The sequence below is a fragment of the Xenia sp. Carnegie-2017 genome, unplaced genomic scaffold, assembly GCF_021976095.1.
Source record: "Xenia sp. Carnegie-2017 unplaced genomic scaffold, XeniaSp_v1 HiC_scaffold_3, whole genome shotgun sequence".
Classification (NCBI taxonomy): Eukaryota; Metazoa; Cnidaria; class Anthozoa; order Malacalcyonacea; family Xeniidae; genus Xenia; species Xenia sp. Carnegie-2017.
In genome coordinates, this window is record NW_025813493.1 from 4,836,931 (window position 1) to 4,854,553 (window position 17,623).

The 17,623-nt window shown below is 34.3% G+C and overlaps 1 protein-coding gene, 1 long non-coding RNA gene and 1 other non-coding gene across 3 annotated transcripts in view; 1 reads left to right on the forward strand and 2 right to left on the reverse strand.

The window, feature by feature from the left end:
* LOC124455094 overlaps window positions 1-17,623 on the forward strand; it is a 36,114-nt gene that overhangs the window by 12,801 nt on the left and 5,690 nt on the right. The window contains exons 4-7 of the mRNA XM_047005835.1: window positions 9,722-9,963; window positions 14,451-14,527; window positions 14,600-14,755; window positions 14,981-15,195. Of these exons, the coding sequence (XP_046861791.1) occupies window positions 9,722-9,963; window positions 14,451-14,527; window positions 14,600-14,755; window positions 14,981-15,195 (690 nt within the window). The remainder of the gene's footprint in view (window positions 1-9,721; window positions 9,964-14,450; window positions 14,528-14,599; window positions 14,756-14,980; window positions 15,196-17,623) is intronic.
* LOC124455098 lies at window positions 845-1,304 on the reverse strand. The gene is made up of 2 exons (XR_006951708.1): window positions 1,210-1,304; window positions 845-1,076 (listed from the first exon to the last, which is right to left on the reverse strand). It is a non-coding gene; the product is annotated as an uncharacterized LOC124455098 (long non-coding RNA).
* Window positions 4,518-4,589, reverse strand: Trnat-agu. The gene has a single exon. It is a non-coding gene; the product is annotated as a tRNA-Thr (tRNA).

Genomic DNA, 17,623 nt, shown 5'->3' on the forward strand with positions numbered 1-17,623 from the left:
CCACTGTATACAGGGCCGAAAGTAGAACTCTTAGTGGGTGGGGAGAGGGTGTTTAATTATGCTGCAGCTGAATTATCGCTTACAGAACTCAATGCCTCATATCCAAATGTATGTATACTGAATTTAAAATGATTCATTTGCAAAAATATATTTGTTTAGTAATTTCAGATATTAGCAATCAAATTATTATAACACATCACTTTCACTTTGTATGTCTTGTAAATAGAAGCTCCAATATTGGACGGTGCCAAATTAAAGAAAGTTTAAAAAAGTACTAGAGAAAAGACGTCTATAAGCCAAAGAAAAACATGAAAAATGGTTCGAGAAATTTCATTTTAAAGTGCAATTATTAAATATGCTTGTTACTTTTATGACACGTGACTAAAGTGCCACCTGTGCGAATGCGAATGAAGTCATGCAGCGAGAAATATTTAAATCAGTGTACATGCAATTAAAAAACCTAAATTGTTGAGAGAAAGTGATTAGACAAATTGTTTATCCAAAGAACTTTATAACAGCTAATTTTTGAAAGTATCATTCACTCGTTCAAAGTAATAATTTGCCTTTGCAAATTTGCTTAACTCGTAAACTTTTTCACAATCTGATTTCATCGGCGATTCCGATATTTCGACGCTGAGATTAACTAACTTCTGAGAGTTATTTATGAAATGTTTCTGAACTAGGCTGAAACAAAAAACTTTCAACTGGTCACCTAACCATGCACGCTCTAGCACAGCATGGTCTGGACAATATTTGACGATGCTAGTAAAGATATTTGTTATTAAAGCCAGATTAGATGCATTTGATTATTCGCTGCTTGGTTTTAATCTGATTTTCAGAGGGATTGTGTTCTTCAAAATTCCATTTAATTAACCATGTAGAAATATTTGATGAGTCTTGTCCGAAGAATACCCCCTTTAAGACATAATACAAAACAGACATAAGACATAACCCCTTATCCTTGAAAATTAATGCTTGCCCTGAACATCAATTTTTTGATAATCTCTTTGCCTTCGAGGTCTTCTTCATTCTTATCTGTCTATATAGCTGGCTTCGAGCAATGTCTGCTTCAAGAACTACTTAATGAACAAAATAGGAAAATGGAGGAGAAACATTTTCTTACAAACCTAAATATTTTTGTTCCACTAGGTGTGAGCAAATTTACGGGCCATGTTATGTATATCTAGATGAACAATTGAAAATCTCTACCTGATAACAGTCTCCAATGCGAATATATCTTGATGAGAAACGTGAGGCAAATGCTTCAATTTGTACAAAACCCAAGACGTCGATCTGGCAGGGGTGGGTCTAGAAATATTCGTACGTTTGTCAAAAATTTATGACGTCATATTGAGCATCAAGTATGACGTCATCGATGAAATCATATATTGCATCACAGGTAGCGAGTATAAGGCTTTTTCGATTATAAACTTACAATAGCTAAGATGAATTCCCTTTCATAAGAAGTTGACAGACTGTTTATCCCAATATCAGGGCTCATTAGCATGCCTAGTACAATGCCCCAAGTTTTAAAACATTATCGAACATGGACAGCCTTTAATGTTCTTTCAAAATGTTCTATATATGGCATTATTTAATATATTTATAATATAATCATCTTATAATTCTATTTAGTTTTATTAAGCAATAAAGTAGCTAACAAACAATAAAATCTCACATTTCACACAGAGGATGTAGAAATAGTCAATATAAAAACATCGAGTAAATATGTTATACTGCATTACTGCTCACAATTATAAGCAGGAATTGAATTAAATTATTCAATACGGTAGTTAATAGCCGAATTAACAATCAAGTATCAGGGACAGCATTTACCTAACTACACATTCATAAAGACAAAGTTTAAAATATGTATGTCTTGAAACAAAGAAATAAGCAAGTTAAATGATGATAAGATCTACCCAACACAAGTAACCTGTAATGTAACCTGACACGCGTTTAGCTGTAAACTTTTAGCGTGCAGATTTTGTCTAGTGCTTTTAGTTTCAGAGATCACAACACAAGCAACAATGCATAACTTTCCTCTGGGATTTATCTGATAATGTTAGCGAAATATGAGGTAGATTTTATCTCGGATTATATAAAATCCATAATTACGTCAAAGGTATGCATGACTTAGCCTTTCGATTTCTAACAGCCATAGCAATGCAAATATTTCCACGCAATAAATTCTGCAAATACTGTCTGAGGAGCTACTAATGGCGCCCAATAGTTGCTCAAGCGTAATCTCATCTCGCTCGTGTATTTGCTTGGCAAGATCAGCATAAAAATCTGCCAATATTTATATTTATATTTATATTCAGCGAAGTAGCGAAATATAAGAAAGACCGTCGAAACGCATGACCGTTCGCTATGAAATACTCAAAGCATCAAATTAAAATAGCGTAACAAATGAGATGGAAAGCCATAGCTGTCTTAGTTCGTGCAAATTTATTTCAAAGGGTACGTTGAGCATTATAGGGTAAGCTTGAGCATTATACCTAGAGGAATTAGGTTGTGGCATGTGGAACGCCAAGCGAACAAATAAATGTATTAGCTTTGGAACAAACTTGCCATCTTCTTGTGCAGGAACAAATGTTATTGGTGGTATAGTAAAACCCAGTTGTGCTCCTCATCTGCACATGTCACAAACATCAATATGTGCTGCAATGTGATATCTCCCCGTCTTCCACCTAAAGTTAAAATGTCACACAAACCTAAATTTCTTCTATCTCAATTGAATATCAGAATGACATAAGTATCAGTATGTAATTGTGAGGTAATTTAAAACCATCAAAAGTGACTTTCTCTTTACTTTACTTGCCACTTTCTAATATATTTCATGAACTCTTGATATATTTGATTTCTTTTATTTGAGCTCATGATCACTAAAATTTGCTCTTAGCAAGCTTGTCAACTTCCTGATCGTCAAAGTTTCAGTATGACATGGTTGAAGAAAACTCCAAAAATTCTTTGGAAACAGCGCTATATTTTAACAGAACTCAATACATTATATTGCTCACAATAGGCTACTGTATCATCGACAATGTCGTCCACAATCATTTCCATGTGAGCGATCTCTGATTCTTTTTTACTGTGAGGTCTACGACCTAGACATTTGTAGGTGGTTAGTACACTTGCTATTGTCTCTTGATTTTGTGTGACAAAGATGCTTCAGATAATGCAGGAAGTGACATTAAGGAGTTGCAAGAGGATGGTATTTGACCAGATATAAATTCGACTTTCCTCCTGAGCAAACTGACCAGGTTCCGTGTCTTCGCCATCTTCATCACTAGTGTCCAGTCTTTCCATACATGACCATAAATGGCCTCGAAGCCGACGAACAAGAATCTTCAGGTTGCACATTTTTCATCTATCCTTCACTTCAGACTGGCTTTGCTGGACCGATGCCTTTTTGGACTAAGACATTTGAATTGGTCGTAAATATATCTTACTTTGACCGCCACCCAAATTTGCACGAAGGTCTTTTGCGTTACATGAGCAATGGAGCACGGTAAAATCACGACAGTTGGGGGCACAGCGCATCATTTCAAAGCCACCACATGTCTTAAGTTGAGGAAAAACCTAAATGACTTCTATTGTCGTCCAGGGAATTTGATGTTATTTTACTGACAACATTTTCTTCATCATCTTCCATATCGAGTTTTATCTTTTTTACTCCTAACCCAGCCTTAAAAAGGATCTCCTTGTCCAGCCACGATGGTGCTTTGCGAGCTAGATGCTCAACCAAGCAGACAAAAGTCGGTGTCCATGGATGGCTTTTCGATAATGAACGCTTACGAATATTCCCAGTCGCGTTTCTAGATGCAGCACGTGTGCTATTGCGACTATTAGACCTTCGTGGGTTAAAGAGCGATAGTCGCTCTTGAAGGATGTCGTTTGTTCAGCTTGTGGAAGGTTCGGTTTCATCTAATTTCTTTTTAGACGCATCACGAATGCGAATTCGCTCTCCAATTGTGGTAACTCCAAGACGAGACCATTCTGAATCGGACAAAGCCATAACAGCCGGTGGTGCCATTCTTTGTTCTTGGAAACGACTTACTAAATTTCCCATTTGCAATGACTGCAATATTTCCTCCATTTTTCGCTAAAAGAATTATTTTCCAGTAATGTTTAAGCACGTGAGTATGTCAAATCAGTTTTATCAGCAGAAATTTACATCCAAAATCGGAAGTAAAGGAAAAGTGAAGTGTATGCATGAATGTAATATATCAAAGTTAATTTATGCGAGTGTGTGATGCGATTTATGTCAATATGGCGTATGGTAAGCAGATTGATGCTTCTAAAATTGTTGTTTCCGTAGGACTTTGAGCTATGATTTCTTTATTGCTTGAGGAATCCTGGCCATTCCTACGAAATCCTACGTTCCAGCGAAATCCTACATTCCTGCAAATGTATTTCAATGGACAAAAAATCTGTAGCCATAAGACGCCATACTATTATTTCCTTAATATATTAATCCTAACATGGCTTTTAAAATGCACATGAAAAACATGTGACTTGGACGAGATTTGAACTCGCACCTTCGGGATACTAGTCCGCCGCTCTACCTGTTGAGCTACCAAGCCCACAGGGATTGGAGACGAGTCAAATCTCTTTTAAACTGCGTTTGGACGCGACATTCTCGCCACTATAGCAGTTTACTGGATGGCACCTTGTTTCTACTTTATTCCAAAGCCATCATCAGAGAATATACATAATATATTAATCCTAACAAGGTTTTTAATTATTTACTTTATCATAAACAAATGTTTGGGGCTTTTCAGTTTATGATCATTGATCATTCAATCATTGGACAGTTACATTAAATACTGTTTAAGATTTGAGAAAACTAACATTGATTACATGAGAAGCTGTTTACTATAACCTGTGATTTTGCGTCTTCTGATCCATGAAGGTTTTTGTTTTGACAATTTGATTGGAATGGTAATAAACCTGAGTATTTCACATACATGAAATGTTGTCCCATGTCACATATTGTCCCCTTTTCTAACTGAACACCTCATGTAGAGATGTAAAGGTGTGTTAATCTACGGCTCATGCCAGATTGTTTGCCATAAATTCCAAAGGGCTATTGATGTATGAAAAGCATTTTCTATAAAGTAAAAATGTCTTTCTATGTATGCAGATAAACCTTGAAATTTGGCAAAACAGCAAAGTATTTTTCATGATCACTAGGCAATTTTTCTGATGATCATTATAATTTCTAAACTAAATTATTTCAGATTTACATTTAAACAAGCTTTGATCATATGAAAAGATATTTATCATAACCAGCGAGCATGACACATGAACCAATTTTTACATTCATGTAATTGTATAATTAAAGACATGTTGGTTACATTCTGTTTCTATTTGCAAATACAATGCTACTAGTAATCGCTATATAGCTCACATTGCATATACTCACAGAAGATAATAGTGTAGTGAAATGCCTAATAAACATTTATGGCATTAAGCTGTCCTTAAAATGCAAATTTTCACTCTGATAATTTTTGCTTAATCTTTGGCAGAAAAAATTTTGAGTTTTTTTTCTCAAAAGGTGAATTTGCTGGCACTGATGTGGAGATTGGTAAAGGGTTACAATAAACTGGCATGGTTTGAAGTCTGAACTTTTCTATATCTATGAACTGTCACTTGTAGTACCAAATTTCTAACTTAACTCATTACATAGAGGTTTGAATGGGGGTCTCTAGGGGGGTCTATGCCTGACAACTTGGTAGAAATTTTTAAAGACTATATGATAATGAGCCTAAATATTTGGAAAAAGATTCAAGTATTGTTCAATTCATTTTTTTTTAAAAAAAACGTAAGCAAAATGTGCTGTTTGTACGCATAAACGATGCCCACAAAATACATTTTGTGTTGCTCTAAAACGCTGAAAATGGCATTTTCAAGGCTCTGAAATTCAAAATTTCTCAGGGGAAAATGAATCAGATCCCCCCAGGTGCGGAGCGCCTCCGACGTTTTATTACTGATGTTTTTAAAAATCCTAGATCCGCCCTTGTGGCTCACCGAATATAATGGCCAAAGCAGTAAGCACCGCGTATAGTTGTCAAAACACCGCATATAATGCTCAAAGCACCCATTAAAATAAATTTGCATGACCTAAGTATATCTATGGCTTTCCATAGTGACATGATATCACAGAATAGATAACGTAACAAAGGCCCACTCAGCCAAAATTTTGGCGCATTTTTCCATTACATGTAGTGGGACTTCCTCTTGACTCCAGCAACATACTTTCACAAAATAAGTATAGTTGTATAGCAAGAGTATGTTTTTTTTGGTTAGTAATTCACATTCAAAGCGAACGTTTGCCGAAAAATTTTACCAGAAGAGGTCATCTTGAAAGGAAATAAGGTACAAAACGTTTGTAGTACAAAAAATAGCTAAATAATATTTTAACGAGATTTTATTAAATTAATCTTAGAATATGGCCTTAGTGTCCATCGTGTACTGGTACTTCATTTTACATTTGCACGCCATTTTTTTGCAGTTTTACCATACTTATTGCAAATCAGCTATTCTTATGATAAGTAAAACATAACAAGATCCGCAGTATAAGGAAAGAATTCATTTCGAAATACTTGAATGCAGCACATACTGCATTTGCTTTGACTGTTTCATCTTGAAGTCTGGAGACTTGGAAAGAGTAATTACATAGGCTAAGCATTCTTGCGTTATTTTCTGTATCTATGAATTAACGATATTTTTATATTTGTATTGAATAAATCACGGTGTTGCATATCTGCAATTTCATTTGAAAAGACGATTTAAAAATGTTGTTTAAAATTCACTTGATTTTATGACAAATGTTTAATTAACAGAAGTTATTTTGATATCGTTGAAATAAATATCAATATTTTCTTTACTTTTAAAATATTAAGTTTCATGTAAAAGCACTGAAACCAGAAATCCCATTTCATCAACCACACAACAATGTTGATTCCTGTCCTTGACACTAATTGCTGAGAAAGCAAGTTGCAAATGTTTTTTTAAAAGTGCTTGTAGTCACTGAGATATAGGCAGAAAAATTGTTAACTAAAAACAAATTTGAACACCAACTTATTTTTGAATATAAACATCTCAAAGCTACAAATGGCCACAAAGAAATAATTAAAGTTTCAAGGTGGGTCAAGAACGCACTGTTCAGTAGTAAACTGTTCTCACTGCAAGCTAACAAGATCAGATTTGAGTTTTCTTGTTTTCCAAAACACCAAACAAGATAACTTGCAACTTTTTAGGAGCATAATAAATATATTATGAAAAAACAATGGGAAACAATAACTGCAACTTGTTTTTCATAAATCCAGCATTGTTTCAGAATGAAAGAATGGGTACTAAATTGCATTGTCAGGACTCAGGACCTTATGAACAAATGTTCTAAATGTCATTACAACAATTTGTAAATTTGGGCAAAATGTGAAGACTTTATCAGTTAACACCAGACTACAGAGAAAAAATATCAGTCAAATAATATACAAGACAATGCGGTGCTTATGTTTCTTGGCTATACTTGCTTAAAAAGTCATTTAAGATTCATAGCTACACCAGCTGCAAGCAAGCATTATCATCTTGTGGAAAGATATTTTGTTCCATTAAAGCACATTAAGGAATCAATTTTGGTGGCTTGAATGCCCAAACTTCTGCTATTTGGAGAACATCATTTAAAATGTCGGTACAAACATTTTCAAGAAACTCCTAAGGATTCCAGTTCCGTTTCACTCATAATCATGTTTTATGGCCTATCGAATAATTTGTAAAATGTGCATCGACCACATCTTGCTAATCGTGAATGGTTTCAATCAACAAATCGTCTCGCAATTAGGTTACAATGAAACATATGTAATAATATGTAAAACCAAGCAAATCTAACCCGTCGTTCATCCAGAAGTATTCGTAGTAGAAACTGATTTTTATTGGTTTTTTTTTAATATTTGTACCATCCTCTGTCATCTGTCCTGAGAAATGTCAGTAAGAACTTCAGACTTTGAAGAAATTTTCGAGAAATTTCTCGTGAAATAATTCCAACTTTATTCGATTTTCTGAAGTGTACTTTCTGTCTAACACAATTTGACAGTAAAATTTTCACGATAAATTCGGTTTACTTCATAAAAAAGAATATATTTTTTAAATTCTCCTGTAATTACAATTACAATCTTGCTGAAGTATTTTGCTGAAGGGCGCGGCCGTTCAGAATTTGGATTCAGAAAAGTGGGGGACACGAACATCAAAGGCTCCGACGCGAGTGGGCCTTTTGTTAGGTTATTTATTCTGTGATGATATAACAAAAATACTATTTGACTGTTAGAGCCAATGATATGTATTAAACTGGATAACCCAACTTTGACCATTGAACTAAAATACATGGAACGCTAACTAAAGCAAATAATTGAAGCCAAATCTTACACCCAGACACGTGAGATTACACCCAGACACGGGTGTTTTGTGTTTCGAGATTCTCTCGCGGAATGAAAATTAATTGACTACACACGCGTGTCAAGGTGTAATCTTGCGTGTCTGGGTGTAAGATTTGGCTTCAAGAAATTATTAGGCTTTTCTATTACAGGTAGCGTTCCATGTATTTTAGTTCAATGACTTTGACCTCTCTGAAGCCAGAGGTGGCCATATTGGACTATCCACTTTTATAGTATTGATGTACAGGTTTATAGCATTGAGTTCTATAATAACTGGAGTGGTTATCTCAAACGCGGCTTCGGACATCGAATGTTTTAAAAAACATGGATGATTTCGTTCTCTGCCGCTGAGATTTACCGAAAATTTCACAATTTTTCACTCCTCCCTCCCGAAGAAAGAGCGAGGAAAAATTATGCTTGTATTTGCAGTGTCAAACTAGTTTGCTTGATTAAACTCTTTAGTCTATATAGAAAGTGTATCGTTGCTTATCTCCAAGTTCATGCAATAGGCATTGGCCTTTTTCTTTGCAATTGTAGAATTTGTACTTGTTTCTTTATAAAGATGAATAATAAATCTTTGGATATTTACGGCTTGACTTAATGTATATGATTTTCTGTTTTGTAATTGAATTTCATATTGAATTTCAAAAAGACTCAAGTTTGCATAAGTTTGATTACTGAAAACAAGTAATATTGTATACAAATCACTAAGTAACCCCTTTTGTGTTGTTCTGAAGAGGAACTGCATCAAATACTTGTAAAGTTGTAGCACATTTTTATTCTGTTGTATTGATATATGAATTGGGCAAAATGCAAATAATCATCAAAACACTTACAGTGGTGTTTATAATTAAATTGTGTTTTTAATGCTTCTTCCCTTCTCTTCTCTTTGCTTTGTCTTTCCTATATTTGCAACGTAAGTGCAAAATTTGAATGATTAGCAAAGTTTTCACCTCAATAATAAATTTCATAAGCAGTTGCCAGTGGATTTTGTGCATGAGTATCCACATCTGGTGTTGTGTTCAAACAAGAATGATGAAGTGAATGTAGAAATGTCATAGGGGGGCAATAAAACCAATTGAATAAAACACAATTCGTATACTTTTATCCTAGAAGCTGAAAGGCTTCTCCATCTCATGAAAAGAAATAAGAAGCAAAAAATTGAACAAAAACATTGAAAAGTCAAAAAAAGTTTCCTTTAAAAAAGCAAGAAATAATGCAAATGACAAAACTCTATTCTGTACTCTAGTAGATAAATAAGCTCAAACTGTTTTTTAAAGAACATGTTGAAGCAAACACAGTAACTGACGGCAATGTTGAAGCAAGCACAGTAACTGGCGGCAATGTTGAAGCAAGCAAAGGAACTCGCGGCAATGCTAAAGCTAGCACAAGAACTGGGGGCAATGTTGAAGCAAGAACAGGAACTGACGGCAATGTTGAAGCAAGCACAGGATCAAACAAAAAAAGTCTTGTGAAGACAAAGTATGTGGATGGAATTTGTCGTGGACAAGAATTATTTGAGGCGAGTTAATTGAATTTTTCTAGATATGGGGCTTTATTTAATTGGCGATTAGTTATGATGTTTCTTGCGAAATTTTGCAGTTTTAGATGAGCGGGGATAAACACTGATTAAGTCATTCATATATAGAGCATTGTACACTGGAATAATAGTATCCTGCTTGGCGAAAAAATTTTTATTTATGATCCCGCGTCTTTCCGCTGATTTTGACCCACATATTGCCAAATCCGCCATGTTTTTGACACAGACCGTGCGCTAATAATTTATCGTAATTTGGATGACACGCTCTCTTCAGTCTTATTCATTGAACTCAATATTTAAATAACTGGAATGATAACTGAAGCCAAAAATTGAGGCCAAAAAATATCTGTCGTCATCATTCGTCATCACTCGTGTTTCTCGCGTGTTTATAAGCAATTTGTATTTTTTCGGATCCTAGATCTTTAGAAATTGCATACATAAATTTTAATTATTAGTATCAACAAAAATTTCAGAAAAACTTGTTTTTGTGAATATTTTGTTGTTCTGTGCGTCGTAGTGTGTGCTGAAAGTATTAGACTACTATAATGATTACGTAATTATATTATCATTTGACCTATGTAATATATACTTCCGAATTTTTTTCATATTACATGTGTTCTGTTAGCATTGATGTAAAAGTCTCTTTGTTAGCGTTATAGCCGTTTTATCTGGTTATGTGCCCAGGAGCGCCGAAGAAGCTATTTTTCGAATGTCAATCGAAAATCTACGTCATAACTAATATCTTCTTTGATTTTATTTGCTTCTTTAATAAGAGGGTGTGCGTTAGCAACACGATTATAAAGCATGGCGAAAATGGTAACGAAAATCGAGCATTTGAATGGAAAAGGCTACCAGTCCTGGAAATATAATAAGAAACTGATATTGTTCGAACGGAGGAATTAACTGAAATGGGAAAACATAAAAGGCCTACTTATAGAAGAATACAAAAAATGGGAAGACAAAGAGCGGAAATATGAAAAACATGGTGGAAATGAAGCCCTGTTCTCAAAAAAAAAGCAATTGGTCATTTCAAGGAAGAAATTGACATGGTCACAGCGATTATAAAAAGGAAAAGTTCCTTGGGAATTCATACCTCAGAGCAAATCTATATCAAGGATCTGGATCAAGTCAGTGGCCAACATGCTTTGAATTTCAAAAAGTTTGTCACAAAGCTAAGAATTGTCCACTCTATCGTAAAACCGATCAATCGAAGATTGTTGACGCAAATAAAGGGAAAACAGAACATGAAATTGCCCTTAATTCCTGCTCAAGTTCTTCAAATTATCTAGATGTTAACTGGTTCATTGATAATGGAGCAACAATACATATGACATTTCAACAAGATTTGATGTACGATTACACTGAGTACAGGAAGCCATCCAAAATATACTTTGGTGGAAAAAGTACCATTGATGCATATGGTGAAAGAAAAGTTAAAATTCCATGTTATGATGAATTTAATGTTGTACAACTCGCATTAAATAATGTACTTTATGTTCGAGATATTTTAAAGAATTTATTAGCAGTACCTGAATTAACTTTTCTTGGAGCTAAAGTATCATTTGACCAAGGACAATGTGCTACTATAAAGGTTGGAAGAAGCATAACCATAGCACTTATCATAGATAATAAACTGTACGTGGTGAATACAAAGGAATATGCCTAAGTAGCTGAAACTAATACATCGTCTTTGCAAGAATGGCACTGTAGACTTGGTCACATAATTTAATCGTATTTAAATAAGATGGCTAAAGAAAAGTAGTTAATGGCCTGAAGTACTCTGATGATAAATTGAACAAGGAATGTGAAGCTTGTGCTCAAGAAAAATGCATCGTTTACCATTCCCCAAGAAGAGTGTCAATAAAACAAGTCAAACACTTCAATTAATACACAGTGATCTTTGTGGTCCTATGAGTATAGACTCAATAGGTGAAAGCAAGTTTGTGTTACCTTTACGAATGATTTCCCCGGGTATGTAAAAGTGTATTTCATCAAACGTAAAAAAGAAATATTTTCCAAGTTTAAAGAATATGTGTGCATGGTTGAGAATGAATTGGGTACCAAAGTTGGAACGATAAGAGCTGACAATGTTGGGGAATATGTTTCTGAATCATTTCGTAAATTCTGTGTGGAGAGAGGAATCAAAATCAATTAACTAACCCATATACCCCTGAGCAGAATGGAGTATCAGAAAGGCTAAATCGAACATTGTTTGAAATGGGTCGCTCAATGCTTTTTCATGCCAAACTACAACCTCAATTGTGTGCAGAAGCCATAAATACTGCCGTCTGTCTACGTAATCGTAATGCAACTAGTGCCCTGAAGAAGCAAACACCATTTGAAACAGGAAAATTTTATGCGCCAAATGAAAAATAGTGGTCTAGTCAGACAAAGAAAGGCACCAGTAAGATTTCGTCCAGATGAATGTTGGGTAATGAACCATTAACACACGGAAATAATGAGTATCAGTCTGTTCGAGAACAATAAAAAGCCCCAACAAAAGAAATTGGAAAGAGGCATTGGAAGAAGAAATATAATTCCTTATTAATAAACAAAACGTGGGAATTAGTGCAACCACGAAAGAATGGAAATATAATTCGCTCACAAGGGGTGATGAAAGTAAAGCGTGACGCCAATGGAAATGTTGATCAATATAAAGCCAGACTAGTGGCACAAGGCTATTCTCAAACACACGGTGTCGACTACAAAGAAGTGTTTTCGCCTGTCGTTAGGTATTCAAGCATCGGAACTTTACTTGCCTTGGCAAATCTGCATGACCCTGACATACACCAATTGGATCTCGAGACCGCATTTTTAAGCGTAGTGATAGATCATGAGATATACATGACTCAACCGGAAGGTCTTGTGGATACGAACAATCCCGATTATGCCTGTAAGCTGAAAAAAAACTTGTACAGACTAAAGCAATCCGCAAGATGCTGGAATGGAACACCAAATAATTTCTTTATCTCAAAAGGATATCGAAAGAGTGGTGCCGACAGTTGTATTTATTTAAAACTAAGAAAAAGGGAAATAGTCATATCAGCTTTGTGACCCGGCAATTTATGTTGATGACATAATTCCTGTATCAAACGATGTAGACATGCCTAACTCCGAAAAGAAACTGGTTTGCAAAAGGTTTAAAATGATAAATCAGGGAGAAATTCATTTTTTCCTTGGAATGTCGATCAAGGGAGATCGAGCTGCAAAGATATTACTCATCAATCAAGAAAAATACTTAGAAAATATCCTTATTCAATTTGGGATGGGAAACAGCAAACCTATTTCTACATCATTGGAAACCAGAAAAAGATTCCAAAAGAGAATGGAAGATGAAGAGAATCGCAATCAATTCATTTATCAGCAAATGGTCGGATGTTTGACACGTCTCAACAATAACAAAGCCCGATATTTCAGCGTCAATTGGATTATTAGCACAGTTTATGTCAGACCTAAGTAAGACTCATCTTCATGGAGTGAAGCGAATCTTAAGATATATAAAAGGAACGGTGAAATATGGTGTGAAGTATAACAACGATAGAGATTGTAATTTACAATTTTACATGGTTATTTAGATGCTGATTACGCGTTCAACGTCCGGATACCTTTATACCATAGCCAACTCAATCATAAATTGGACCAGCAAGAAACAATCTATAGTCGCAAGGTCAAGTAGCGAAGCTGAATACATATCGCTAAGTCAAGCTTCTCAGGAAGTAATATGGATACGACGACTACTTACCGAGTTGGGATGCAAACAAGAATTACCAACAATAATCCACGAGAATAGTCAAGGAGCTATCGAAATCACACGGAAACCCAGGCTCCATAATAAAACCATAATTAATGCAGAATACCATTTTATTCGCGAACGAATAGATGCCAAAGATATCGAAATCAAATATTGTGCCTCAAACGATATTATAACAAATTTATGACCAATAGATTGAGTAGAGACAAATTTAAAAAACTCAGAAACTTATTGAACGTTCAACTATAGTGAAAACTGTTACTACATTAGATCACCATTAAGTGGGAGTATTAGAATAACATAATGATTACGTACTTATATTATCATGTGACCTATATACTTCCGACTTGTTTTTTTCTCATATTACATGTGTTCTGTCAGCATTGATGTGGAAGTCTCTTTGTTAATATCATAGCCTTTTTATCAGAAAGCATGACTGAAATAATGAAGTTCCCTTTTTAAATTTACTCAGCATAATTAGGACGATGAATAAAGCTATTATTCGAAGTATCACTTGTTAATTAATTAACGGACGATTAATTCTTGAGATGCAAATCAGCCACATTGGCGGTCTGACTTCAATACAAAAGAATTGAAAAGAATAGTGTCGACAATTTTCTTGTATTTTGTAAACTTTATTTTTATACTACCTATATATGTTTCCGGGTGATTGTATTTTTCACTCTTAATTTTCCAGTTTTTACTTACATTTTAATAGAAACAGAAAATTGGCTATATGTACCAAAAGGCAGATTATCACCAGGAAAACAGCAATAATTCCTCTATAAAGAAAAGGTGTGACTTGAAAATTTTCAAGGGAATTATTTTTTCAAATCAGTTATAAACAAATCTTTCCCATTTTTATAGAAACAGCGAAAGCATGATGACGGTTGTTTTCAATGCTATGTTATCAAAGAATTTTCAAAAGGATTACAACGAGGAGACCAAAATTTTTATTCGAGGAGAAGAACCAATTTTTAAAGGCTGGAATGATGAGCACGGCGAAAGTGTTATAGTGGAAAGGTATGCAATACATAACTTTTGTTTTGTAGCTTCTTTTCTTTAAATATGAAAGATTTCAATTGTTATCAACTGATAAGTATTTAAGACCTTCTGCTATATTAATACATACCCTACCCTAAATCAGCACTTACAGCTATTTTTTCTCCAAAAAAATACGAAAATGATGTCTTACTACCTGCTATAGGACATCAAAGAGGTAAATAGTTATGCAATCTTTTTATATAGAGATGATCAAGATCAATTAATTCTCCGCTGTGAAGTAAATGTTCCATTAAATTTGTGTCATCATATGTGTGCCTATAAGTACGTCTTGGTTGGGGACAAGAAAAAGGCGGAAGATGTAAAATATGAGTGTTTAGTAGAAGTGCAATCTAGAAATAGAGGATACAATTATATCAACCGGTGCCTTATTATTCCTCCTGAATTTCAGTCAGAAAACAGTAAGTGTATTGTACTTATCAAATTGTGTTGATTTTAGTATCGTTGGCGTGAATTTAAAAAGATAAATCTTGAAGTATTTCCACAAATGGTGGAAATTTGTTAAAAAATCATGCCTTCCAATTCCACTGTTTTTGATTGAAAGCTCTCAATGTAAGGTAAATTTACCATATCACTGTTAGTGTTCATGTTATCAAAAAAGGTAAAAAATGTTTTTTTACGATACAGTTCCAGCGCCGGCTCATTTTTTACTCCAACAATGCAAATGTTTGTGTAATTACTTAGCAAGAAAAGAATGAATGAATTAACTTTCTCACTGAAAGTTTATTAATAATTTTGCTATAAATATCCATGAACAGTTGGGATCTCTTAGCAACTGTTACTATGAATGATTGAATTTGTGGATAAGGATGTTTAAAATGCAGTTAATTGATGAAAATAATAATCAGCCATCTTAAGTAATGCAAAAACCTTAGTTATGGCCACAGTTTTGACTTGCTGTATACTATTTGACGACGGTGTAGAATCCGAAAATCTAACAACCTCTGTGGCGAAGCTGGATGAAACAACATGATCAACCTCATATGCTAAATTTTCAAATTCAAATGTCTTTCTGCTCACTGATATTTCGTGAAGAAGACGATCTTCTCACTAGGTCTGCAACTATATCCCCATCATTGAATGGGGCAAAGTAAATCATAGCTTGACTTTGCTCAAACCCCTTTTATGACCGAAATAAACAATCACAATAGTTATATTATCGCAAAATAGTGTATCGTCAAATCAATCCAACTCTTACGATAAAGTCGGAGCATGATATCCGCTTGACTTTTGGCGGAAGTTTGCAACAACTTAGCCAAATTTGGCCAACCAATATATGGTGTATTTTTAAAAGGAGTCATGCACTCAAGTGTAAAGCGTTAGTTTCAAACTTCATCACTATAGACTAATTGCAGGTTTTCCAAAACAACATTCAAATCTTAGACCAAAATCACAAGGAATTTTTTCTTTAATTTTATAGTAAAAGACTACAAATTATGAACAATTTTTTATTGATAAAGGTGAAGGTGTTGAGCATCGTGAAGTGTTTTTATAGAAAAATTCACCGAGATATTCCAATTTTGAGAAAAGTTTAGAAAAGTTTAGAAAAGTAATGTTTATTTATTTACAAACAATTTGACTGCAACAGTTCCATGGTGGCAATGTAACATTTAGTCCAGGCGGAAAAAGGGGGGTATCGTCCCCAACCAGGGGAATTTACTAGACCAGAATTTTTTGGTCAATATTGGGGCGCTGATTTCAAAAATCGATGTTATACGGGCAATTTCGGGTGTTTTTAGTCTCGTTTTAAAGTTTTACGCCTTGTTTTCATGAAAATCGTTAATTTATAACCTTATTTCCAATATAAAGACACTTTGACATTGTAAGACGTTTAAATATATTTAAAGAAAGAAAGTTTTACTATAGAAAGCCTAAAAAAATAAAAAAAATTCTAAATTTTCAAGATTTGCAAGTTTTCAAGTTTTCTAAATTTTTAATGATTATTGGGAAACATTATTTCCTAGCGTACTTATTGTAAAAAACATTTTGAAAACGAATACTACATTTATTGAAACTTAATAACTAGTTCTTATCGAATCTATAAATTAATGGTGTAAATATTTTTAAATGTTTATCTATTTTTGGACAAAGTACATGAGTTGAACAAACTGAACTTGCTAATCAGTCATCATCTTTTTTAAAGTCATCATATAAAATGTTGCTATGATCATGCAAAGGTTTTTGAGACATTCATGACTTCTACAATGACTATGAAAGTTCAGATAGCTATACAAATCATCAGCATGGGGATAACAGTTCCATCGCAGTTTGTCTACGGACACGACTTTTTTGTCTCCGTGAAGGACATTTACAAATTTTCGATACGCAACAAAGCACTGTGGCATGACATGGCAATGTTTTGAAGTTCAACAACTTGTTCAATGTTCTCTGTCTTCTTTGATAGGGCTCTTCATACGCAATCATTCCGTTCATTAAAGTAGCTGGAGACATGATCAATTTCTAAAACTGCGTTTTTTGAATGTAAGAAAGAATCAGGTTAATAAAGTCCTGAGAAGAACTGTTTTTGTTGTTGTTGACTGACGTTTCGACAACCTTAGCGGTAGTCATCTTCAGAGTCTAATGAGGAGTAAACGTCAGGTTAGCCGTATTTGTTGTCTGGTTCTTACGTCATTGTATTGTGTGTACAGAAAATGTGCAGGAAATGTGTATTGTCATTGTGGATTAGTGTGAAGTGAAATATTTTATTTTTAGTTGTGATGTGATTTAGGTGTGACGTTTTTAGTTGCAGTGTGTGTGGGTGTCAATTGTGTATTGTCATTGTGAATTAGTTCTGAAGTGTAATGTTTTAGTTGATCTTTTGTTTGTATT